General features: G+C 37.1%; 1 protein-coding gene across 3 annotated transcripts; it reads right to left on the bottom strand.

Annotated features, from left to right (window-relative positions):
- Nucleotides 1-229: 229 nt before the first annotated feature.
- On the bottom strand, nt 230-17,227 carry ZNF639 (zinc finger protein 639). 3 transcript variants are annotated; one of them, XM_049629565.1, is made up of 8 exons: nt 16,523-17,227; nt 13,474-13,547; nt 12,723-12,791; nt 11,616-11,726; nt 9,207-9,341; nt 8,371-9,074; nt 3,514-3,563; nt 230-3,390 (listed from the first exon to the last, which is right to left on the bottom strand). In XM_049629565.1, exons 3-8 carry the CDS (start codon nt 12,778-12,780, stop codon nt 3,321-3,323), a joined length of 1,128 nt encoding a protein of 375 aa, XP_049485522.1. In that variant the 5' UTR covers nt 12,781-12,791; nt 13,474-13,547; nt 16,523-17,227; the 3' UTR covers nt 230-3,320. The 3 variants fall into 3 exon arrangements, with proteins under 3 accessions (XP_049485522.1, XP_049485521.1, XP_049485520.1); XM_049629564.1 differs by lacking the exons at nt 230-3,390; nt 3,514-3,563 and having other exon boundaries at nt 7,835-9,074; nt 16,721-17,003; XM_049629563.1 differs by lacking the exons at nt 230-3,390; nt 3,514-3,563 and having other exon boundaries at nt 7,835-9,074; nt 16,523-17,003.
- Between the last annotated feature and the right edge of the window lie 9,613 nt (nt 17,228-26,840).

Here is a 26,840-nt window from a genome sequence, read left to right on the forward strand (position 1 = left end):
TATTTATCTTAATAGGTACAGAAAAAGTCATTACTTAAGTTTAACACCTACTTATAATAAAAGTTCTTAGAAAACTAAGGAACCTGATAAAACTACCTACCAAAACCTATAGTAGATATCCTTTAAATATACTTACTGGGGAAACTTTAGGAGTCTTACATCTAAGACTAGAAACAAACAAACAAAAAGAATGCCTGCTATTGCTACTTCTCCTCATTAATAATGGTGCTCATTAGTAATAATAGTGGAAGTTACTACCAAATTCTGTGATAAGAAAAAAAGAGCTATTAGGGACATTTAATTCCTTAAATTTATGTTATTTATAGCAGATTATATGATTATTTACATTACAAATTAAGCAAAGATAGCTATTAGAACTAAGAAGACTAAAACCTGAACAAGGTATTTGTATACAAAATCAATGTTTAAAAAGCCAGAAGCCTTCCAATATACCTGTAATAACCAGTTAGAAAATAAACATGTCAAAACAACCCAAACTGTAAAGAATCCAGGCATTGACTTTACAAAAACTACAAATGACCTTTATGAAAAAATTCAAAAGAACGTTAAAAAGAGACATAAGAGGAGAAATACACAATTTTTACAAAAGGAAAGATTTTAACATTGTAAAGATGTTAATTCCCTCTAAAATGATTTATAATTTTCATGTAATTACAACAAGACTTTAGATGGAATTAGAACTAATCCTAAATTTACATGGAAGAAGAAAAAAGTCCACCAATAACTAAAAAGTTCTCAAAAAAAATAGTAGAGGAGGGGCACTTGGCTGGCTCAGTCAGAAGAGCACGCAACTCTTGATGTCGGGGTTGTGAGTTCAAGCCCCATGTTGAGTTTACAGATTATTAAAAAAAAAAAAAAAAAAAAAAAAGAGTAGAGGAAATAAGTTCACACTACCTGATGTTAAGACATATTGCAAAGCCCTAATATTGTAAGCATCCTGTATCTGTTAAAGCCTGTGATACTGTTGCTAGAACAGAGGAATATAATAAGTACAAAGATTCATATACCAGTCATGCCCATGAGGAGTTGATATATGATAAAATTGATATCATGATCACTGGGGGAAGATGCATTATTTAACAAATAGTATTAGGGAAATTGTCACATTTGAATGAAAAAACAAACAACTTGAATCATACCAACACACAAAGAAACTCAGATGTAGACATGAAGGGTATATCCAGAAAATTATTAGGGGAAAATGTAGGAAAATAATTTTATGACACTGGGGTTAGAGAAGATTCTGTAAACAAAATGCAGAAAGCATAACTTGTAAAGGGAAAATGTAATGGATCTATCTACATTAAAGATTTCTGTTCAACAAAAGACATTAGTAACATAATAATCTGGGAATTTTTTTTGCAGTGTATATAGAAAACAAAGGACTGATATTTACAATTTATAAAGAACTTTTGAAAATCGACCAGGAGAGGCAGTCCACAAAATAAGAAACCAAAATGTCTCATAAGCATTTCCAATCTTGTTAGCAATCAGATAATGCAAACTCAAATAATAATAATGTACTACTTTATGCCCCTACGATCTGCAGAAAATTAAAAAGTGGTATGATACTAATTTTTGGTGAGGATGTAGGGAAATATGGTCTGCTGATGGGAATATAAACTTTAGCTACTCTGGATAATATTTTGGAAGTATTTCAATCACAGGTATACTATGTGTATGTATATAACTCAACCCACCCACACACCCCCAAAGAAAACCAAAACAAACCCAAAAAACTTCAACACATAAAAGAATGTTATGACAGTCTCATGCATTAAAAAAATACTTAGAAGTGCAAAAGTCACTCAGTTTGATATTTAACTGAATTGACTTCAGAAAGGTGACAGAGAAGCATTTTCTACCTTATGTGGTAAATCTCTTTGAGGACAAGAACCGTAGTTTATTTATTCTTATATTCCTGAACACATGGCTTGATAGTAAATATCCTATAGCTATTTGTCAAACTGAAGAGTAGTGAAATAGACGTTTTTAAGGAGCTGCAGAGTCCATGAACTGTTTGAGAAAAATTTAGTAACATTACATCCACTGTCCATGGTTACAGTCACACAATTATAGTTAGCAAACAGGGATCAAATATCAAAGTCATATGCTTTGGTCCAGTACTCTCTAATATGTCATCTTCTCTCTTTAGGTGTCTGGTATAACATTTTGTGAAAAAAATGGGCACATTTAAAAAAATTTTTTTTAATATTTATTACTTTTTTGGGACAGAGGAGACAGAAAGAGAGAGAGAGAGAGAGAGAGAGAGAGAGAGAGAGAGAGAGAGAGAATGAGTTAGGGAGGGTCAGAAAGAGGGAGATACAGAATCTGAAGCAGGCTCCAGGCTCTGAGCTGTCAGCACAGAGCCTGACATGGGGCTTGACTCATGAACTATGAGATCATGACCTGAGCTGAAGTTGGAGGCTTAACCAACTGAGCCACCCAAGTGCCCCCCAAATAGGGCACATTTTATTTTTCTAAAGAAAATTTTTTGAAGTGTAGTGGGGAATTAGAAGTTTTGTTTACTCTAGCTTAAAAAACATTTGACTAATGGTATTAGAGAACCATTTTTCTAAGCTATAAACAAGAAGCTTAGATCAGGATTTTGTATTCTCAAATTTTAGTCTTTCATGTATCACCTACAGTCCTTTTTCCATGCCCATGTATCATTATTATTTACTTCATATTTTTCTTCAAATCAATTTGTTTTTTTCTTAAAAAATCAGTTTTGTCCTAAGTAAAAATATTAATAATCAGATTTGATGTGATAGTTAACATATAATTTACAACCATGAAAATAAAACTTATACCACATACAATTATGTTTATATGTTGTGCACTTGAGTTTGGATTAGATGACCTCTGAGGTCCCTCCCAGATAGACTAATATTCTGTCATTCTAGGCTAGTTCCTCTACCTGAGCATTTTAATTATTCAGTAAAGAAAACTGATCAGTGCCATAAGGAATTTAACTATAATCTTGTAACCATAAAGAAGTATTTACTAAGATCTGTGCCATGATATTCTGCTTCATACAATCCAAGATAGATATGCTGAAATTTATAAATTCAGTACAGCCAAACAGCTGTTAGATTGGAACATATAAAATATTTAGAGGGTATAGAAAAAAGTGATGTGGTATATGGTATGAAGGAAGTAACTTATTTTAAGTTAGGAGAATAGAAGAATTAAAGAAAACAAATTTACTCTCACCTTGTTCATTGGGAAAACTTTACTCTTTTAGACCTTCTGGAGACTCAAATGGAGGTGTGTAAGAGTTGCAAAGATGAGGGTAATTAACCATAGATTTTGTCTGAGGAATACGTTTCAGAAACAGGAATAAGGCCATAAAAAGAAGAGGCAACCCTAATAAAACGAACAGGGTAGACAGAAGAGAATTTAATGTTCTCAAACTTCAGCCAATCAAAATTCAGAACAGAATGGTGAATGGCCTTTAAATAGAGAATTAAAGAAGAAAAAATTACCCACCAGAAATTACATTTGATGGGTATGATTCCAATTCTTGGTCTCAGGTTACTCTGAAAAAGAAGGGCAACAAAAGTGTCAATTGTTTCAACTATAATGTTTTTTGGTAGTGGACACTATCTGGGTAAGATTAAAAACTAGAAAACTTTTGAGTTTTCATTCAAAACCTACTTTTTATTAAAAATTTCAGGGCATAAGTCATTCAGCTCAATATTTTCAGCAAGAGAAAGCCTATCCAAGTTATATTCATTTGCTTTTTTAAAACCAAAAATAAGTAACGATTTTAAAGGTTTTGGTAACAAAAATTCTTTAAAAAAACTGTGTAAATAGTGGTGCCTGGGTGGCTCTGTCGGTTAATCATCTCACTCTTGATCTCAGCTTAGATCTTGATCTCTTGAGTTCAAGCCCCGTGTTGGAGCATGGAGCCTACTTAAAAAACAAAAACTGTCTAAATAATCATCCTTCTTTAACTGTGGGAATAATACTAGTAGATAATATAATATTCCTATGTAGCAAAGTGAGAAAATTGCTTCTTTTTAGAATGAAGAAATTACTCTTCACAAATGTGATTTATTTTGGGTTTGAGTAGTTACCTGTTTAACACTAAGATTATTAAGGAGAATGAACTTAAGGAAGTGTGGTAACTGATGCTTTAAAATGCAAAGTCTTTATCCAGGAAAATTATTTTTCCATCACTTGTATGGAAGTAGGCTTCAAACAACTGTTACTCTTAAAATTTTTAGTTTTTAAATTTACAAATTGAACATATCACTTCATATAAATGTGAATTACATATCATAACTTTTAGTGTTTTTTTTTTTTTTTTTTTGAGAGAGCACAAGTGAGCAAGGGGCCAAGAGGAGCAGAGAGAGAGAGAGAGAGAGAGAGAGAGAATCCCACAAGGGGCAGAGGGAAAAAGAGAGAGAGAGAGAGAGAGAGAGAGAGAGAGAGAGGTGGGACTTACCTGAAACGGGGCTCATGCTCACCCCATGTGTGTCTCAAACTCATGAACCCGGACATCATGACTTGAGTTGAAGTCAGATGCTTAATGACTGAGCCATCCAGGCACCTGACAACTTTAAGCTTTGTGAATTTATATTATACAATACAAATGTACACATTCTTCTTAGAGTTGAATGTTGTCTTAAAAGACTAATTTATGGAAAGTTAAACCAATATAAGGAGTATATGTAAATCCATAACCTAAGTACCATGTCTAAAAATTCTTGTAAATACTCTATCTTTGGTCATCAGAACTGAAAGTTACAGGTAAAGAAATATATATCCCCAAATTTCATTTTAATTTATAGGAATGAGACTGTGCTAATTGTAGGGTAAACCTGACCAACCAAATTTGCTTCTCCATTGGGATTAACATTTGGCCTTAACTACTTGTTTTCACTTAAATTCTTAACGAGTATTGATATTTGGTAAGCCAATCTACTTTCCGAATGTGGCCATTTGATTTTTTATTTATTTTTAAGGCTTTTTTTTTTTTTTGAGAGAGAGAGAGAGTGAACATGAGTGGGGGAGAAACAGAGAGAGGGAGCGGGGAAGGGGAGACAGAGAATATCCCAAGCAGGCTCCATGCTCAGCCCAACACGAGGCTTGAACTCACAAACTCATGACCTGAGCTGAAATCAAGAGTTGGACGCTTAACTGACTGATCCACTCAGGCACCCCATGGCCATTTGATTTTTATTAGCTTTTTCATATTATAGCTTGTAGTGCTTTTAGACATAAAAATTCTACTAAAAAACTAATCATAGTAGTTTGGGAAATATATTAAACTTCTTGCAAAAGGTAGTTATACTGACAAAAACAAGCAAAGTAAGGTTAATGGTAAAGTGCCAGGAATTAAGTAATACAGTGCTTTGCAAATCAGATTTAAAAATTAGGGACAGTGTTAGTCTATTGGAAAAAAAAAAAAAACAACCAAAAAATAAAAACTTGTATATATTACACCTGCCAACAACTCAGCAATCACCTAACAGGCTATAGGCCCTGTGAAATGGAGAAACTGGTTAATACGTGATGACACGTATTCAGGAAACCAAAGACAGGTGATTTTAAATGGTAAAACTGGCAAATTTGCAGGCAGGAAGAGAAGTTTTTGAGTAGTGCACAATCACTTCCAAATTTTGGAGTACAGGGGAAATTTGGAATTTCATAAGTAATAACTAATAGTAACGTGAAGACAAAAAAAAAAAAAAAAAACAAGAAAAAAAATGGCCCAACACTACTGCCAAGAATTCTTGATGCCAAGAATTCTATTGTAGTGCTAATAAACATCACTATCAGTTATGTATTCTTAGACTTGAAATGTGGTTCAAGTCACAAAAGAGGTCAGTGGAATTGTTTCTGAGGAGAAAAAACCCAGAGTAATGAGAAAAATTTCTTTTTAAGTAGGGTTGTTTTTACAAAGAAGTTTTTTAAGCTAGAAATATAGACCAGCTATCCAAGCAATTTGTGGTGTCATCAACTTATCTGAAAGCTGAGTCAAAGTAAAAAGTTTTTATTGGACAAACTGTCAGTGAGATGTGGCCTTAAGCTGCAGATTCATCAAAAAGTACAAAATTATATATGGTTCTAAAACTTGGATTAATATTTCCTGAGGTTTCCTTACAATCACTTTGATTACTAATGTGATCAAATGTAAAGCAGTAAAATACAGAACTGAGGAAAAAAAAAAAACCCACCAAGGCATTACTTATTTAAAGTTTGTTTCCTGAAAATAAAATTCCTGAAGCTGTATATCAAAAAAGCATAAAAACAGAATTACCAAGAAGGTAGCCGAGTGGCTAAGTTAAGTAGTCATGGAAAACACACCAAGGACAAACCTTAGATCTTAATGTAACATGGTGTAATGGAAACAACACTAGACTAGAAGCCAAATAACTTGGATTCCACTCCTGTCTGCTACAACTGATGTTGTGACCTTGGCCTATTTCTACAATAGAAAACTGGAGGGTTTACACCAAATGGTTTCTAAGATTCCCTGCCTGTTTAAACCACTATGATTTTAAGTCTTCTAAGAAACATTTCTATCAGGTAACCCTACCTGGAATGTTCCAATCAGATGAGTTTCTAGGAATATAACTATACAATATATGACAATTGTAGAGATAAAAATGGTTTTTAAAAACTTGTTGCTGCCACCATTCTCAAAATAGGCTACATTTCCATGGTTCTTGTAGTGGGAGAACCATATGTTGTAAATTGGTCTCTTCAACTATATCAATATTCCTGAACAAGAATATTGTTAGCAGCAGTGTTTATTGGAGTCCAATGATAGACAAAATTCTATTTTTGTGATACTGCTATTTAAGAAGCTGCTATTGAATTGTAGTTGTTATATCTCTTCCTCCCATCCTCCAATTCATATGTTGAAGTCCTGAGCCCCAGTACCTCAAAATATGAGCTTATTTGGGGATAAGGTCTTTACTAGGTTAAAATAAGATCATTAGCGTTAGCACTAATCCAGTTATGACTGGTGACCTTATAAAAGGGGAAATTTGGGAGACAGACTTGTACACAAAGAGAACAGCACGTGAATAAAGACCGCCATCTACAAACCAAGAACACCTTATCTCTCAGATCTTCGTAATTCTATGTTAACACTACAGTGTTAATATACCCACTATAGTGGGTTTTCTCAGTCAATAAATGATTTGACATTGGAAGTTTGGGCTGACTTTGCTGTTGCATAACTTAAAATAAATTGTGAACAGGTTGTGAGTTATAAAATGTTACTTTTTATTGTCAATGCCCTTACCAGTTCCTCCTCACTCCTATCTTAAATTATTTAACTCATGGATAGGGGTTGAAACAGAATAAAATAAAGACTGCCAACAAAACTGGATCTTAGCTTCCTATTGTAACTTTTGCCTCCTAGTGTTATTAAAAGAATTACACAGATGGAGAGTCTACTGACAGCCTTGAGGATAATTCCTGATGGGGCATGCAAGAAGGAGAGTCTGGGTTCTTATTAATGGGAGTATCAGTGGACTTAATTGTATGTTACATTGCATTTTAATGACTTTATATATAAAAAACTGAGCTTGTCTTGAGTTTAAAAAAGTTAATAGCACTCATGGTTACAGAAGGAAAACTGTGGTCTAGTTTCTTTAGTATATCTCTTTCTCATCAATTCATGAAATCAGAGCGTATGTAAGAAACAAGACACCAATAGTGGTTAAAACTATGAACTATCTGCATTGAAAATACCACATTTAGGATACCATTATAAATGTAATGAAAAATGTAGCAATGCTAAGAAAATGGGACAATTAAAAAAAATCTTACTTGTTAAAGACGATTCTCATAAGTTGCTTAAAATCATCTATTTTAACATCTCCAAAAGTCAAATTTATTATTTTACATTAATATTATGGCAGTTAAAGAAAATAATCAAGTTGTCTCATGGACTGGAAGGTGACTTATTAATTCCCTCTCATTTCCAAACCTCATCAAGCAGTCACTACATTTATGAGGTAAGTCAGCTGCATGCTTAAAATCTAGATGAATTTTAAGATCTTCAATTTGTCCTGTTGAATATTCACAGTATTGACATAAATAAATCCCTTCAGATAAATGTGAATTTAAATGTTTGCAATATTCTAGCATACTTGAAAAGCCTTTCCCACAGTCATCACAAACATGAGGAAAAATTTTAGTATGTTCGATAGCAACATGCCTGTTAACATTTGTATGAAGTCTACTCCGAAAACCACATACTTGACATACAAAGAAGTTTTTACATTTGTCAAAGGTAATTTTGCTTAAGAGGCTATACTGTCCATGTTCTCCATTGTTATACTTATCACTTAACTCAATTAATTTACATGCATGTTCATTTACCACGTGGCTATGCAAGTCTTCTGGATCATTTGTTTCATGTTCACAAAACTGACACAAGTACTGTTCATCACAGCTGTGCTCCTGGAAATGTAGGTAGAGTTCACTGCTTGAGGAGAACTGTACATCACACTGCTCACACCAATAAAGGTGGTCACTAAAATGGGTGTCTGCAATGTGCTGGCTGAGGTTCTCAAAAATCACTGTTTTATAATCACAGTATTTACAAATGTAGGGATCCTCTTCATGCAGTTTGGCGTGCTCGATCAGAAGCACATTGGTAGAGAAACTTTCCTTGCATACTCGACATACATTTGAATCAGTACGCTTATGCTTCAGGATCATATGCTGCTTTAAGTCAGAAAAATATTTGCTGTTGAACTCACAAAGTTCACATTTATAGAGGCCACTGCTATTAGCTCTCAGTAAAGGCCACTTCTGCTGGGCAGTCACATTCAAAGCTTGGCTCTTGTCAAGAATTTTGCAAAGTTTAGATGGCGGCTCCTCATCAGTTTGGTCTTGGAGACTCTCAGAGGAATTGTTTTCTGTTTCTATATCATAATCTTCAGAAATTGCATGCACTTCTGCAGCAATTGGAACATCTTCAGCGGTGTGAACTTCTATAGGACTCTCTTCTTGTGTTTGTTGGTTGACTGATTCAGGTGAGTCACACTCTTCATCACAAATTTCAATATCAGCAGATTTTTCTGAAAAAATGTAATAAGTCTATTATTATCATTAAATAAGACCTATTAAATAAATAATTGGTACAAAATTTATTTTACACATTTTATTAATGTATATAAAATAAATAAATGCTATTAACTAGTTTCCCTAACCTGTAGAAAAGGCAGTGTGGTCTAGAATTCTAAGTACAGGACTGGGAACCAGGTAGTTCTGATTTCTATTTCTGGCCTTGATCCCATCTGTAAATTTTGGCAAGTCATTTGATGTCTCTGTATCAGAATCATCATCTGTAGAAAGAGATTTGGAAAAATACTTATTATTTATACCAAAGTATTAAATATTAATTATTACTAAAGCACTAAGCGTTTTCGATATAATTTTGAATTCTGATAGGAACTAAAGGACTTAGATTTAGCCAGGAAAAGAGATGTTATCCATATACCACAGATACCCAAAAAATCTGTCCAATCAAGCAACTGCTTTTGCTTCCGTGTGCCCCATTTGTACTACAATCTACTTTTTAAAGTTACTCAGGAATTTTAAGTTTAAATTTCTGACTTTGAATAAACCTTTATTCCCTTAGCCCAGCCCCAATGTTTTAAAGTTAGCATGGGGAAACTGAAATACAGGTCAATAGAAAACGCTGGGCTTCAACATCATGTCAGTGTTGTTTTTAATAGACTTTAAATTTTTAGAAGTTCTCAAAAAAAAATTTGAGAAGATTGTACACAGAATTCCCACATAACCTGAATCCAGTTTCTCTATTCTCTTACAAAAAGATGGTACATTTGTTCCAATTAATAACCAATACTGATAAGATGGTATTAACTAAAGTCCATACTTATCCGGATTTCCTTAGTTTTTACCTAATGTCCTTTTTCTGTTCCAAGATCCTAAGATTCCACATTACATTCAGTTGTCATCTCTCTCTAGGCCTCTGTTAGCTGTGGCAGTTTCTCAGACTTTCCTTGTTTTTGATGATCATGACAGTTTTGAGGAGTACAAGTCAGGTATTTTGTAGGATGTCCCATTAATGAAATGTTGTTTTTTTCATGATTAGACTGGGATTATGGGTTACTGGAGGTAGACCAGAGAGGCAAACTACCATTTTTACCACATCATATAAAGGGTACACACTATTAACATGATTTATTACTATAGACTGATTACCTGGTTGAAGTAGTATTTAGCAGGTTTCTCTGCTGTAAAGTCACTCTTCTACTTTGGAAGGAAGTCCCTGCTTGCAGTCCTTACTTAAGGAGTGGGAAGTCATGCTCCACCTCCTTGAGGGAGGAGTGTTCATATAAATAACTTGGAATTCTTCTGTATAGATTCCTTTCTTACATGAGGGTGCCTGGGTGGCTTGGTCGGTTGAGCATCCGACTCTTGATTTCAGCTCAGGTCATGAACTCATGGTTCCTGAGTTTGAGCCCTACATCAGGCTCTGTGCTGACAGTGCAGAGCCTGCTTGGGATTCTCTCCCCCTCCCCATGCATGCTCTGTTTCTCTTTTAAAATAAATAAATAAACTTAAAAAAAAAATTCCTTTCTTATTTACTTAGTCATATCAGTATGAACTCATGTGTATTTATTTTATACTTTGGGTTATAATTCTTTTTTTTTTTTTTTTTTTTTTCCTCTCTAATTGTTTCAGCTTTGGCTGCTGGGAGCTCTTTCAGTCAGCCCCTGTGTTCCTTTGACATACCTGTATTGTGTGTGTATGTATGTGTTTTGAGTACCTCCTTATTTTCTGGCACTACAAAATGCTCCAGTCTCATATATTTCCTGCTTCAGAACTAGAATCAGCCATTTCTCTAAGTACCAGTTCTTTTTACTGGAGAATGGTTTTAGAAACCAAAATCTGGGCACTGGTGTGCTCACTCCTACTGGGGTGTCATTTCTTTTAGGCCCTCTCGGCTAACAGACCAAAAATGTGTGTACACTGCCAGATATACAGAGACATATCTATAAATATCTCTGTATGTAACCATCTATGTCTCTATTAAGCCAAACAGGAGTTCACACAGATGTCTCCAACGCCTCATGTTTTTTAAAAATTTATGTTTCTGTGTCTATGAGAGGAGTTCAAGGAAATTGGCAGTTTTGATGGTTGCAAAGAAAAGAACAAATGCAAGTTGTTATCATTTACCCAATGCTCTAGAAAAGCCTCAATAGAAGATGCAACATTGAAAAACACTAAATCATTCACCCTGTTTCTTCCTTCCATTAGCCCTCTAGACTACAGCTAAGTGGAAGAACTGTACGTAATACTATTCCTAACCTTTCTTCATAAATCCTCCCAACTCTGGATTGGTCTCACTTTGCCATCAACTCCTAGCCACCTAAAATGGACTTAGGAGAATGTGTTTTTATTTATAGGTCTGAAATAACATTAAAAATAAAAAATTCACATACTTGTTTTCTTACAAAAAATTGTTTCCTTACATTTAAAGAAATTTAAACACTTGCCCACTTAGAAATCATCATTTTCACCCACATTTTCAAAGAAATACAAATACATAAAAGCAACTTAAAGAATATTTCGGAAAATATTAGATATACCTTTGTTGTCAAAATATTTTAAGTCTGGTTGTCTCATAGAACAAACACTGTAACAATGATCAGAAAAAATTCCATTGAATCCATCTGCAATTCTGCTTATTCCAGAGGAATCTGAACATAAGAGCAAAATTTTACAAATTCCAGATAAACATACATACACTTAATAACAGCCATCCCATTATCCAACATATTTTCATATTTGAAATTTTCATATTTGTAATAAAGTATTAACATTTCCCTTAATTCTGAAAGCTTCTACATTTCAGACCTGATAACTGAGCTTTGAAAGAACCACAAATTACACAATTTACAATATAACACCTTGAAGCACACAAAAATAGACTTGCCTTATAGTCAGAATTCCACAAATTATAAATATGTGATAATGTATTAACTGCAAAAAACATTGAATTAACTACCAAGATCTGCCATATAGTGAAGGCAAAACCCAAGGCATAGGGGAAATGGTCTGAGGATCAGTTAGGGCTTCTGAATAGTCATTTCAAGTCTTGTATGGGATGAGCTGGCAAGCACTGAACTAGATTTAATTTCCTCAGATATGAAGAATGTGTAGCTTGGGTGGGTTAATAGGTATGCTAGAGACTGTCTCAAATACATGTGGTCACAAAGACTTCTCTTCTTAAGACCTCTCTTGCTACCAAGACAGCAGAGCCAACCTCAACCAAAAGATCTAAAATAACACAATCAAAATGGAAGTTCACATTTCTGAAAATAATGTACAGAATAAAACATTTTTTTCCGCAATCATGCAAAATATCTCCCACCAAGGTTAATGTTGTGCCTTAAGAACAAGTCTGGGAATCACACAGACAAATCTCAATTATGCTGTATAAGTATGCAACCTTGGGTATCTAATTTTAAGTATCTATCAACCATTAAATTGTATTAAATAATGTTTGTAAAGTTCCGATGTGTGCCTAGCACATGGTAGACAATGAACAATGTATGTTCAGAGAATTTAAAGTTTTCTCTTACCTGAAAATGGACCCAGATATTTAACTGTTATCTGATCCATTTATGAGAAAATGGGTAAGAATACAATTGTATGGGAATTAATCCATGGCCCAACTTTAAAAGTCTACTGACCTGAGTAACGAGAAGGGTGTAATGTCTTCCTTTTTCTTTTTTTAGGATATTCATTCATATCTTTTCAATCTGAAAATGGAAAAATTTTAACAAAAGTATCAAAAATAAAGACTGTTAATATTTTATAAAAATTCCACCTAACCAAAGAATTTATTGGCAATAAGAAATGTGTGTGCCACTTGAAAATCTATTTCCTAAGAGAAATGTTAAATAATGCCTCCATTTGTATTTTGGATTTATTTTTCTGATCAAGTTTAAAAGTAGGACACCAATATCTGCGTTGTTTTTTTTTTTTTTTTTTTTTCTCTTGGTGAGGTTGAGAAATCCATTTCAAATGTTCATGTAATTGTGAATACTGGACAATTACAATAAGCTGTACTCTTAGCTTTTATTTAAAAAAAATTGCTCTTATGGTACCATGTTAAGAATAATTTCTTACAACTGAGAATATTTTGATACACTTTTCAATCTAAAGGTGGATATAATGCCTTCAAAAAATATTGTCACAAATCTTTATCTCCTGACTTTCAAAAAATATACTCATCACATAGAAGCTCAGAATACAATTTTCAAGAAAAAATCCTTTTCTTACTTGTAAGGTCACATTCAACACTCTACTGAGAACAAAACAGGTAGCAATCATTTAATGATTAATCATTTACTCAAACAATTAATCAAATCATCATTAAGTGATTGAATTTCCACAGACTGTTATAAAATTGACTAATTGGTTTTGCCACATTCCACTTACTTGGTATAATTCTTAATACTGTGGTGAGGAGAAATGAATTACAGGGAAGTTTTCACAGATGGTAAAAAAATAGCCTGTAGCAAAATACACAACAGAAGTCATATAAGCAAAAATGTAGTTCACTTCTGAGACTCAAGAATACAATGGCACCAGGTCTTTAATTAACTAGAAAATTATATGGAAATAATTCAAGTATAAATAAGCTTTTGGATATACTGTATAAACACTAAAAATTGATAAATATATATGTGTCATATTTCTCTGAAATAAACTTACCTTCTAAAGCTATAGCTATATTTTAACACCAAAACAGGAATATAAATCAGCCTACTTTATTCAGCCATAATGAAAGCAAATAGAATGAAAGCAAACCAAATCAGACTTCAAACTGTTTAAGTCCTTATAGATTATCCAACAATATAAGAACAATGACCACTTACTGAGCACCAATCACGTAACAGGTTGTGCACCTACTTTATCTTATTTAATCCTATAACATGATAAATGTACAACAGTCTCTCAAAATTATTTACCCCTTGTTATTGATGAGGAAACTGAAGCATAGTAAGATTAAATAAAGACAATCTTAATAACTGGTAGAGTGGGAATTTGAATAAAGATCAAATTTTAAAGCACATGCTTTGAAAACAAATAGGGAAATAAAGAGATCACCCCAATTCAAGTAACAGATTAGTGTCAGAATCAGAACTACCTCTTCCATTTCAGGTTAGTGTTCCTTCACTGTAGAAATGGGCAAGTAAGGAATGTCAGAAAAAGATATTGAAGTTTTCTCCGCCACCTTTACATGCTGCTTTTCTTACCATCAAAGCAATATATATAGCAGGTAGAACTTGGTACCATTAGTGAGACCATCTCATTTCTAATGATAAGTGTACATACTGTCTGCTGCTTCATTAGGTTCTGGGTGTATTAATTAGCACTACAGGTGATGTGATAACACAGTATTAAGACAGTGCTTTTTAGTTTACTGAACATTTCTCTATCTTATTTTACTGATGAGGAAACAGATTCAGGGAAAGTCAAGTCATCTAAGTTGCAGAACCAGAGATGAAAAAGCATGCCTTCTGAGTTCTGAACTAACTCTGTGTAAGTAATTTTCATTGCTAATCACTATCACCAGTAAGTTACATCTTGGTTCCAGTTCTTACTTAGCCACCACCGGGAGGAAGGGAAGGAAATCACCCAAAGAAACAGACAACAGTGAGATTTATAGAAATATCTATTATATCTATCTATCTATCTATCTATCTATCTATCTATCATGCCTCACCTACCACAAATAGCATTCCTTGAACCCTTCCCAGTCAAGTGCCTTAAAAAATCAAAAATTTCCCATTATGTAATAAACTAAAATTTCAAGACTTATTCCTAATATCTCTTCTGTATGCTTCTAACATTTAAAAAGCCCAGAGCATCACACTTCATGTTTTAAATGCTCTAAAACTGTCAGCCAAACATTACAGTATCTTCTTGCAATTTCAGAATACACTTCAAATTCTTTCCAACCAGAAGAATGAAAAAGTAAGGAAAGGAAACCAAGCATGGCATTAAAATTGATGTTGCAAGCTGGCATGGATTCAGGTGAGAGGAATAGGATCAGCTTGATCAGGAAAGGTCTGACTCCTACTCAGGGCTGAACAATATCCAAACATTTATCAGACCCCCCGCTTTGGCAGGATGCTAAGATGCCTACTCAAGACCAAAAATGCTATCCATCCTTCATTTCAGCAAATATTCTTATGGACTTTTTGTATACATAACTACCCTGATGAAGAAGTTTGGCTTTTTACTCAGAGATGTCACATAAACATTTGCTCACTAGTCTTCCTCTCATGGGTAAGATTCTGAATCACATGCAACTTATCATTCACTCCCTCTTCCCCACTTAAACTGCACATGTAATACATGTCACTGCAGGAAAATTAAGAAAAGGTTTAGAAACCAAGTTAATTAAATCACCTAGAATCTATTCACCCAGAAAAACCATTAGCATTTTGGGGTATAGACATCTAGGCATTTCCCTATGTTGAGGTATATATACCTTAACATTTTACATTTTTGTAAAAATGTATATGTTTCATGTTTGACACATGAAACAATTTTTTTTAAAAGCAACTTAAAAAATACATATCAGCCTCTTTCCACCTGTCATTTTTTTTCAATAAGAATGTACAAAACACCACATTAACAGGCAGTTAGTACTTGTATCAAAAAGATCAACATTTTAAGGCCTTTCACTCAGTGTAAATATTCTCTAGCAGATACAGAAATAAGGCAAGTATTTACAATCCAAAGCTCTATTTTTACAACAGCATTTTAACAGCAAGTTCTTTTCTAGCCTCATTTCAAAATAAGTATATACGCTCCAGATGTTAAAAGAATTGAAACATAAAAATGTTTCGGGAGAGTCTTTGAACTAGAACCAACTGTGTGCCCAACTTGAGTGTCTTCCCTGAAATACAAATTTTTATCTTTGTAAAGAGATAAACTGCTTCAAATTACTTGCGTCCCAGGTTATGCTGAAAAAGAAAACCAAAGGGGTGTATAAGCACCCTAACAAGGGGCCGAGGCCACCGCCCTGAGACTGGAGCGCCAGAACCAACGCCTGCTTTCTGCGGCTGTGGCTCGGGGCGAACAAGGGATGCGCCGCCAGAGGGTCTCGAAGCCGCCCCGCACGACCGGGGGCGGGAGCCCAGCCGCCGTAGGACACGACTGTCGGAGGGGCCGCGCAGGAGCCTCCGGGACCCAGCCGCCTCCACGCCCGTGCCACGCGCCAGGCCCACAGGGGCCGGGTGACCAGCGGGGACTCCCAAACCCCGGCCCCAAAGGCGCCATAAGGAAAGAGCCGCAGGGGGCCTAGGCGTCCTCCCCGGGAGGGGGAACTGCCTTCGGGATGGGGGAGGGGCCGGCATCCCGCCATAAAACGGAGGCAGGGTTTCAGTTTAAAAGACGCCGTCCGGTCTTCCATGTCCTCTCGCGTGGGAGGCTGCGCCCGCACACCGCCGGCCCGCTCTTCCCTCACACTCACCGGGACCCCAGGGCCTGTCCGGCCAGCCCAGGCGCAGCTCCGAGGCGGCGGCGGCCAAGGCGCCCGAGCGCGGGAGGAGGGGCCGCGCCACTGTGGCCCTCGCGCTCCCGGGCGCTCCTGCGGGGCAGCCCCTCTCCCTCCCGCGCGCCTCACGCCCTGCCCGCCAGGCCCTAGGCCCAGGCTTGCTGCCGCACTCACCGCCTCGCTCCGCGCCTGCGCCGCGCACCTCAGGGGCCCGCCGACTAGGCGGGGAGGTGACTAGGTGAGAGTGAGAGGGGGGAGGGCGGGGGGGGGGGGGAATCGGGCTGCGAGGCCACGCCGCACTCCAGACTTGGGAGGGACCACCGGCCTTTAGCCCGGGGGTGGCCCTTCGGCCCGCGCCCCCTGCTGGCACCTCTGCGCCGCCGCAGGCTTCTTCCGGACGGGGTACCGCCCCTCCCATGCGGAGCGGGTGATTCCACTCCCTAGAATTGCTCCCGACGAGGCCACCAAGGGGACTCCCCCCCCGCCCCGGGCGGGCTTTCAGCCCTTTCTCCCGCCCCTAGAGAAGTGGGAGAAGCGCTGCGTGCCAGCGGCCCCTTTCCCACCCGGCTCCTCCAGGGGGCGTGCTAGAGTGGTCTGGGACGGGTTAGGCGTGGCAAATGGCATTTCAAGCCCCAGAGTGGCAGATGCTTGCTGCGTATGTAAAGGGAGACGGCAGAGTCACGGTTTTACCGAGGCCCCTTCAAAGAATTACGCAGGGCTGTGATGCTGTTTACCAGGGCAAGAAGGTGAAAATCTTGAAGATCGATGAGTCGTTACTAGGCTTCAGTGGGAAGCCTTGATTCAAGAAATCCCGGTGGAATGAATGTGAAATAATGGGGGATTGGATTTGATTATTTAATTCTTTTTCTGATTGTGAGCTACTAGGAGCAGATGTAGAGAGGATTAAATTGAACAAGCATAAGTAAATTTGTGAACACGGTTTCATAAATGATCTCTGTACAAGTGTGGTCATATGTTTAATTTTTAATAGTAAATTGAAGTTGTCAGTCCCAATTTACAAATTAGAAAAGCAAAGGACTAGACACTAGATTTTATTCATTTTTGTAACCTCAGCACCCGGGTTACAATAATTGTTAAGTAGATGAATGAGGCCCATGTGGATTATCACATGCTCAAGGTCACTCGGATAGTTAGGGCCGCAATCTGTGTCTTTTCATCCATGGCCATTGTGCTTTTTCTGATTACCACATGCTACCCAACCAAACGCTGGAGAGTAATAATCACAGACCTTACTCCGATCCCTCCAGCTGTATCCCAGAAGATAAAGCCTGATTTTAAAGAGACAGTTTGTGAGGCTCAATTTTTATGACCTCAACTTTTAAGTGTATACTCAGCCCAAATAAGTGAATGTTTACGAATGCAGCCGTGGCCTGAATAAAGTAAGAAGAGATTTAGTGGTATCTTTTAATCCTAGTATAGTTAGTACCTGCCACCGAATAGGGAATGGACACGTTTGTTGAATTTATGAAGAACAGTATGCCTCTTTCTCTCCTCTGGCTGGGCTGTTTCCGGATGTGACACAGTGGAAGCCACAAGGGGGTGGTATGGGACCATTTTAAGTTACTGTTTTGCTCTCGCTTAGCCTTGTGCCAAACGAAATCATTACATTTTAGGCTGAAGTTTTATTTCAAAACATTTTGCAGTAAGAGAAACCCCACCCCCACCCCCCCACTTCAGCGCATTACTTAAGCAAACAAACAAACCCACATGATTTTCCCTTAACCAGAGAAGTAAATAAGAGCATCACAATGTTTACATGTCCTTTAGCATAATCACAAGGCAGAGGCTACTTGATGTTCTTTGATTAGCTGGAGTATGTTTTCCAGTTTCATTTTTTGCCTCTCCCTTTTCCGCTCCTTCCTCTTAAAGGGAGGGTGGTGGCGGCAGGGATGAAACCCTCAGATCTCAAAAAAGTACCAAGTTGTAGAGTTTGCGATCTATAATTTTGACTAAAGGGCTATTGAATCATCCTTTCTTCCAACTTTTTAAAATCACATTTGTAGCACAGCTTAATTTTTTCCTGATTAGAAAAGGCATACATCTTTATTCCATAAAAGAGACAATAGAAAGGTATGAGTAACAAAAGGAAAAGGTATCATAATCCTACAACCCAGAGCTAACCAATGGTAACATTTTGCTCAAGAGCTGTACATTTTTTAAAACTCTATATCCATCTAGAATTTGTTTTAAAAATTTGGATATTATTGTTTATGTTATTCTATAACAGCTTTTCCCCCCACTCAAATATGGCATGAATATTTTTTATGCTATTAATGTTAATGGCACCTTGGAATTCTACTATAAGCAACCATACAGTTAAATAGTGGATGGTTAGGTTGTTTCTATCTTAAAAAATGCTTGCTAATTTGCTAAATAAAATACAGTATTCCGTTTTAATTTATATATATATTTTTGTGAACTTGAATATTTTCTCGTGTTTATTGGCCATTTGTATTTCTCTTGAGAATTTGCAGTTGGTATTCTTTGTCCATTTTTCTATAGGCTATTTATCTTTTTAAAGAAAATGGAAATTTTTAGCCTTTTATCTGAGATATATATTGCATATATTTCTTTCTAGTTTGTTGTTTGCTTTTCAATTTTGTTAATGGTGCAAATGTTTTAAACTGTTGTGAAATCGTGTCTATTAATCTTTTCCTTTACAGATTCTATTATTGGCCTTATGCTGAAATAAACTTTTCTTCTATCCAATATCTAGTTGCATTTTTTACTTTAGCTTTTTAGTTTGTAATTTATTTTGGGGTGTGAGATGAAGAGAACTCTCTCACCCTCTTTCTGTCATAATACTTTTTTCGCATTTCTCTCCATCGTGGATAGCAGCCTGAAATTAAATTTGTAAGAGTAGCTTCATCTGATGCTCAATTAACTTCTTAAGGCATTGGTTTTCAAACTTTAATTGCATCAGAATCACTAGCAGGTCTTGTCATACTATAAATTTCTGTGCACTAGCCCCAGTTTCTCATTGGATAAATCTGGGCTGGAGCTGAGTGCTGCTGATGTTGTTGACCTTAGGATCATGCTTTGAGAGCCACTATCCTAAGGCTTTCCCCGCCCAACCCCATCCTAGCAAATAGGCTTTTCACTCTTCCACAGACAGGCTCTAGCTTTTCTTGCCTGTGTGGTTCAGGATGTGGTTCAGCAATTTCTTTACCTTGTTTGTGTCTGTAAGATCAAGCTCACAATTTATGTATTTTGTGAAATCTTTGACTTTCCCTAGCAGAGATATCTTATCACTCTTCAGAGACTCAACAGTATTTGGTACATTGGTCCACTTACACCAGAGATGCATTTACTGTGAAGGAAACAATGCTTAAGCCTCAAGTCCCCTCAGTTGCATGAATCTCTTCCAAAATGAGGTATTTGTAATTTTATATTCTTGTGTAATTTTGTATTTAAATTAAATCACATTTTGTATTTATAATTTTATATTCTTTTTCTTAATTTGGTTCCCCCAATTTGCATAAACTTCCTTTCTCACAAACATTGGCTTCACCCCTGTTTATCATATTGTTTCTCCACAGACTTTGAATTCTGGTTTTATTATATTCCAGTCTGCTCCATCTCCCTGCTTAGCAGTGTCTTGCATAGACCCTTATTCATTTTTAATTAAAAAAAGTGTTTTATTTTTGTATGTTAACTAGCTTGGATCTAAATTAAAAAAATAAAGTAAATGTTTTCTTTTTTTAAAAATATTTATTTATGGGGTGCCTGGGTGGCTCAGTCGGTTAAGCATCTGACGTTGGCTCAGGTCATGATCTCAGTTTGTGGGTTCGAGCCCCGCGTCGGGCTGAATGCTGACACCTCAAAGCCTGGGGCCTGCTTTGGATTGTGTCTCCTTTTCTCTCTGCCTCTCCCCTGCTCATGCTCTGTCTCCCAAAAATAAATAAATGTTAAAAAAAGTTAAAAAAATATTTATTTATTTTTGAGAGAGTAGGGAGAGGCAGAGAGAGAGGGAGACAGAGAATCTGAAGCAGGCTCTGTACCATCAATGCAGAGCCCAATGTGGGGCATGAACCCATGAACTGTGAGATCATGACCTGAGCAGAAGTCAAATGCTTAACCGACTAAGCCACCCAAGTGCCCAACTCATTCATTTTTTAGGTAAAATATTCACTGCACATATACCTTGGGTCCAGCACTATACTAGGTCCTAGGGATATAGTGTGATCCGGATAGACATATGCTTGCCTTGCTGTTCCTTATAGTACAGTAGGGAAGATAGGCAATTAGATGGCACTAGAATGTGATGACTAAACTTATATAAAGTAAGTGAAAAATGTTATGGGACCATATGACAGGTTGCCTTACTTGGTCTAAAAGGATGGGGCAGGTAGAGAATCTAGGTATTCAACTTATTGTCCTGGCCACCTAGCTTGCTGATGCTAGTGCAGACCTGACTGAGTGACATACTTATGACTCAGACATGAGGCAGCTGCATGCCATAGCCTAGCGTCAGGGACCTTACATCCCCAATAGAGACAACTGGACTCCATAATTTTGAACCACTGAGACAGAGGTCCTCTAAACAGCCAGCCCAGTGCTTTTTTTTGTGTAAGTTTACTTATTTTTGAGAGATAGAGAGAATGCTAGTGTGAGAGGGGCAGAGAGAGAGGGAAACACAGAATCCAAAGTAGGTTCCAGGCTCTGAGCTACCAGCACAGAGCCCGACCCAGGGCCTGAACTCACCAACCATGAGATCATGACCTGAGCTGAAGTTGGACACTCAACTGACTGAGCCATCAAGGTGCCCCAGCCCAATGCTTTCAAAACCAGCAACCAGATGTACGTAGTCAGCCCACTCACACTCTGCTTCCTTAAAATGGAACAGAGACAGTCTTTTAGCTTTAAAAGACACTCCATCTTCCCTTCCCTGAACCTTATCACTGAGAGTCTACCTAGACTGTATTCTGGATCAAGTTCTCTGCTTGGCTATCAAACTTTTCCACTCAGTGCTGAATCTTCAACTGCTATTAGTCTTTATTTTTTCTTTAATGGAATGAACAAATTAATGAATGATAAAATCTGACTAGACTTCCTTATTATAATATTAATAATAACTTGTATACTGTACAGCACTTTTCTAGAGTACTGACTTTACAGCATCTGGGAATGAAGGTCAAGAGTTGTATCCATTTGATAGATTTAAACTCAGACATATATACCTGCAAAGATCTGAAGACTGAACCATATTAAGGGAGATTGAGATTAATAGATGACAAAGAGGAAGCATTTTCCCAGCAAATAGGTATATTTGTTGTCCCTAGGAAGAAAACTCATTGATTGTATAGATTTGCGGAAGGTGTTACTATTGTTGCACAATATCCAATGTCTGGTGCTCTCTGCTTTCAGGCATACAGGAGATTATACTCCCTGCCCTGTTTAAAGTTAGGTAGAACCACATGATGTGCATTGGCCATTGAGATGTCTGTACAAGTGTTATGTGTTACTTCTAGGTGGAAGCATTTCATTTCTAGCACTTGCTTCCCTAGCCTCCCCTTCCTCTGACTGAAGAGCTATCAGCACTCATAACAGACATGACATGAACAAGAAATTTTGTTGTATGAAATTGATAAGCTTTGGGATTGTTATTGAAGAATCACTAATTCATCAATAATCATTGACTGATATACGGGCTGAATTTATACATTCCCTTCATTGTGGTCTGAGGCCAAAGAACAGAATCTATTAAAATCTGTATTCCATTAGAGTGTCTTTGGACTTTAAGTTCAATTATTTATTCAATTAACAAGCATTTATGAAAGCCTACCATTTGTAAGATAACTATAGTAGCCACTGTGGAGGGGAAAAAACAAAACTATGTTTTTGATTACTTTTATGGCAGTCTTACCAGGTCACAATGAAAATCCATGTAAATCTATTAGAACTATAATTTTCTTGTAGTATTTTCATGTAGCACTTCTCACATTTCACACCAAGTGGTGCCATATACCAAATGATAACCATGGGGGCTGCTTTTGACGATTGGGAATATCCAGATGACTTACCTGTTTCAAACTTTGACTAGCCCAAAATGAATAGCATTGCTTTCCTTGTTGGCAATGGGAGTCAAAAAATTGAAGGCATAATTATTCATTATGAATGCTAATCACCATAAAATACCACTTCTGGGAGGGGGTAGATAGGAGCTCTGTGGCATCTTCCCAAGTGGACTGTATGCTTTGTGAAGGTAAGAAATGAGTCTGCCTTGTTGAATGTAGATCCTGAAGCCTAGCACAATGTTGACACAGAGTAATCACTTAATATTTATTGTGTGAATGAAGGAAAAAAGGAAAGGATGCCTGAAATCTGTACCACAGGTAAATATTGGTAAAATGTTTAGCTCATTTTGTGTGTTCAAACTATGTTTAATAGTAAAAATTTACTTAGTACCATTCCTTCTCATTTTAAGCTTTCCTCCAAAATGTGTTTTGAAATGTGAAATTCATTCTGAAATAGAAAAATTGATATGGATCCTTAAGAGAGGGTAACATCGAAGCAAGTTTAGCTTAGTGACTCCATGAAATGTAATAACATTGGTATCATTGAAGTCCCAGAAGAAGAAGAGAGAGAAACTGGAGTTTATTTGAGGAAATTATAGCTGAAAACTTCCCTAATCTGGGGAAGGAAACAGACTTCCAAATCCAGGAGGCAGAGAGAACTGCCATCAAAATCAACAAAACCAGGCCAACACCAAGACATATTGTAATCAAAATTGCAAAATACAGAGATAAAAAAAATCCTAAAAGCAGCAAGGCAAAAGAAGTCCCTAACTTATAAGGGAAGAAGCACATCTCTACTCGGAAACATGGCAGGCCAGAAGGAAGTGGCATGATATATTCAATGTGCCAAATGGGAAAAATATGCAGCCAAGAATACTTTATCCAGCATGGCTATCGTTCATAATAGGAGAGATAAAGAGTTTTCCAGACAAAAACTGAAGGAGTTCATGACCACTAAATCAGCCCTGCAAGAAATATTATAGGGGACTCTTTAAGTGGGAAAGAAAGACCCAAAGCAACAAAGACTAGAAAGGAACTGAGAAAATCTCCAGAAACTTTGACTTTACTGGTAATACGATGGCACTAAATTTATATCTAGCAAGAATCAGTCTGAATGTAAATGGACTAAATGCCCCAATTGAAAGACATAGGGTATCAGAATGGATAAAAAAGCAAGAAAGATGTATCTATGTGCTGCCTGCAAGAGACTCATTTTCAACCTAAAGACACCTGCAGATTGAAAGTGGGGGGATGGAAAACAATTTATCATGCTAATGGATGTCAAAAGAAAGCTGGAGTAGCCATACTTATATCAGATAAACTAGATTTAAAATTTGTTTTTTAACGTTTATTTATTTTTGAGACAGAGAGAGAGAGCATGAACAGGGGAGGGTCAGAGAAAGAGGGAGACACAGAATCTGAAACAGGCTCCAGGCTCTGAGCTGTCAGCAGAGCCCGACGCAGGGCTCGAACCCACGGACCGTGAGATCATGACCTGAGCCGAAGTCAGACGCTTAACTGACTGAGCCACCCAGGTGCCCCAAGATAAACTAGATTTTAAACCAAAGACTGTAACAAGAGATGAAGAAGACCACTTTATCATAATAAAGGTATTTATCCAACAAGAAGACCTAACGATTGTAAATATTTATGCCTCCAACTTGGAATAGCTAAATATGTAAAATGATTAATAACAAACAAATAAATTAATTGATAATAATACAGTAATAGTAGGGGACTATAATACCCCACCTATATCAATGGACAGATAATCTAAGCAGAAAACCAACAAGGAAACAATGACTTTGAATGACACACTGGACCAGATGGACTTAACAGATATTCAGAGCATTTCATCCTAACGCAGCAAAATACACATTCTTTTCATGTGCACATGGGATATTATGCAGAATAGATCACATACTGGGTCACAAGCCAGACCTCAACAAATACAGAAAGATTGAGATCATACCATGCATATTTTCCAACCACAATGAAATTTTGAAATCAAAACCACACACACACACACAAAGTTTGGAAAGACCACAAATACATGGAGGTTGAAGAACATCCTACTAAAGAATGAATGCATTAACCAGGAAACTAAAGAAGAAATAAAAAAAAATACATAGAAGCAAATAAATATGAAATCATGACAAGTCTAAAACCTTTGAGATGCAGCAAAAGCAGTCATAAGAGGGAAGTATATAGCAATACAGGTCTACCTGAAGAAGCAAGAAAAATCTCAAATATACAACCTAACCTTACACTTAAAGGAAATAGAAAAAGAACAGCAAATGAAGCCTAAAGCCAGCAGAAGAAGGGAAATAATAAATATTACAGCAGAAAAAAATGATATAGAAATTAAAAAAAAAACACCAAAAAACCGAGTAGAACAGATCAATGAAACTAGGAGCTGGTTCTTTGAAAAAATTAATAAAGTTGATAACTCCCTATCCAGACTTATCAAAAAGAAGAGAGAAAGGACCCAAATAAATAAAATCATGAATGAGACAGAAGAGATGACAACCAATACTACAGAAATACAAACAATTAGAATATTATAAAAATTATAATGCTAATAGTAATCTGGAAGAAATGGATAAAGCTAGAAACATATAAACTACAAAAACTGAAACAGGAAGAAATAGGGAATTTGAACAGACTGAAAACCAGCAAAGAAATTGAATCAATAATAAAAAATCTCCCAACAAACAAAAGTCCAGGGCCAGGTGGCTTCCTAGGGGAATTCTATCAAACATTTAAAAGAGTTAATACCTATTCTTCTTAAACTGTTCTGAAAAATAGAAATGGAAGGAAAACTTCCCAAATTATTCTACAGTGTCAGCATTACCTTGATTTAAAAACCATACAAAGACTGCACTAAAAAGGAGAATTACAGGCCAATATCCATGATGAAAATGGATGTAAAAATTCTCAACAAAATACTGGCATATCAAATCCAACAGTACATTAAAAGAATCATTCACCAAAATCAAATGGGGTTTATTCCTGGGTTGCAAGGGTGGTTCAATATTCACAAATCAATAGACATGATACACCACATTAATAAAAGAAAAGAACCACAGGATCCTGTCAATAGATCCAGAAAGCATCTAACAAGTATAGCATTCATTTTTCCCCCAACATTTTGTATCTTTAACAACATACACAATGGTTACCAACCATATTCATAATGAAAGTTATTCATAAAATATACCTAAAAATAACATTTTCCCACTTTTTGGTGTGAAAATGTTGAGAATGTCCCAGTGGTGGGTGGGGGTGGGTTGAGTAGGAAGATGGGGTTGGAATAGGGGGCCCTTGATTCCCTACAGCCTGAACCCCCATATCCCCTCCCTCCACCTGGGCTCCAGCACAACTCTTCAGCAGGAATAGAGAGACCAGAGGGTCTGTATGACTCCATGGCTGGGACAAATCTCTGGGTTATGATATAGTGTTCCACTTAAGTGAGGTCATGACAGAGTAGAGGGTGGGGAAAGGATGAAAGAAAAGAGGGTGGGGAAAGAAACCAAAAGCCAAATAATCCTTTCCCTTATTCTTTTCCCCCATGTCTTTCAGCAAGAAGACCTGGGAGTGGACAAGGGTGTGTATTGGTTGTGGGAAGGGGATGTTAAGGCAACAGATTTCCTGACCTCACTTGCTGCCCTAGTTTCTGGCCTTCAACCTTTGCATCTGGAGAGCCAGGGCTGGGGGAGGGGCGGGAAGTGGGGAAGGTCTAGGGGGTCTGGAGGAGGGTCTTGCTTTACCCTTTCCCCTCGTAAAATTTAGGCTCCCCTGCCACTTTCTTGGCTCAGAGAGAGGCCTGGGGATTCTAAAAATGAGAGGGAATGATAAGAGAGATAAACCATTAAGAACTATATAAATATGCATCTTAAATAGGCCAAAGAAATTAATTGTAGAGAACCTCTGATATAAACAGGGCAGAAAGGAAGTGAGGGAACGGAGGGTGGCTCCTGTCCTCCGGGAATGATGGGAATGGGGAAGGAGAAGAAAGTGGCGAGGAGAGAGAAAGAGGCTCCTCCCCTCATCCACCACCTTCTCCTCAGCTCCTCTCAAATAACATCCAGGAGAGCAGGTTATCTACCCCACTTCTCTCTCTGCAAATGTCAGGTGGTTCTGAGCAGGCCCCACAAGATAGGAGGAAGCTACTCCCTTGGGAGGAGCAGGGGTGGGGCGGGGCCAGGTTGCGGATGAAGGAGGGAAGGAGGGGCAGTTGGGCTGGCTGGTCCCTG

Source organism: Panthera uncia, chromosome C2 (genome assembly GCF_023721935.1).
Source record: "Panthera uncia isolate 11264 chromosome C2, Puncia_PCG_1.0, whole genome shotgun sequence".
In the NCBI taxonomy this organism is placed as follows: Eukaryota; Metazoa; Chordata; class Mammalia; order Carnivora; family Felidae; genus Panthera; species Panthera uncia.

Excerpts from the sequence above, each read along its gene's own strand:
- ZNF639 (XM_049629564.1), bottom strand. The coding sequence starts at position 12,780 with ATGAATGAATATCCTAAAAAAAGAAAAAGGAAGACATTACACCCTTCT. Across the intron at positions 11,727-12,722 it reads ACACCCTTCTCGTTACTCAG|ATTCCTCTGGAATAAGCAGA; the intron begins GTCAGTAGACTT and ends TCTTATGTTCAG. Across the intron at positions 9,342-11,615 it reads AAAATATTTTGACAACAAAG|ATGATGATTCTGATACAGAG; the intron begins GTATATCTAATA and ends CTCTTTCTACAG.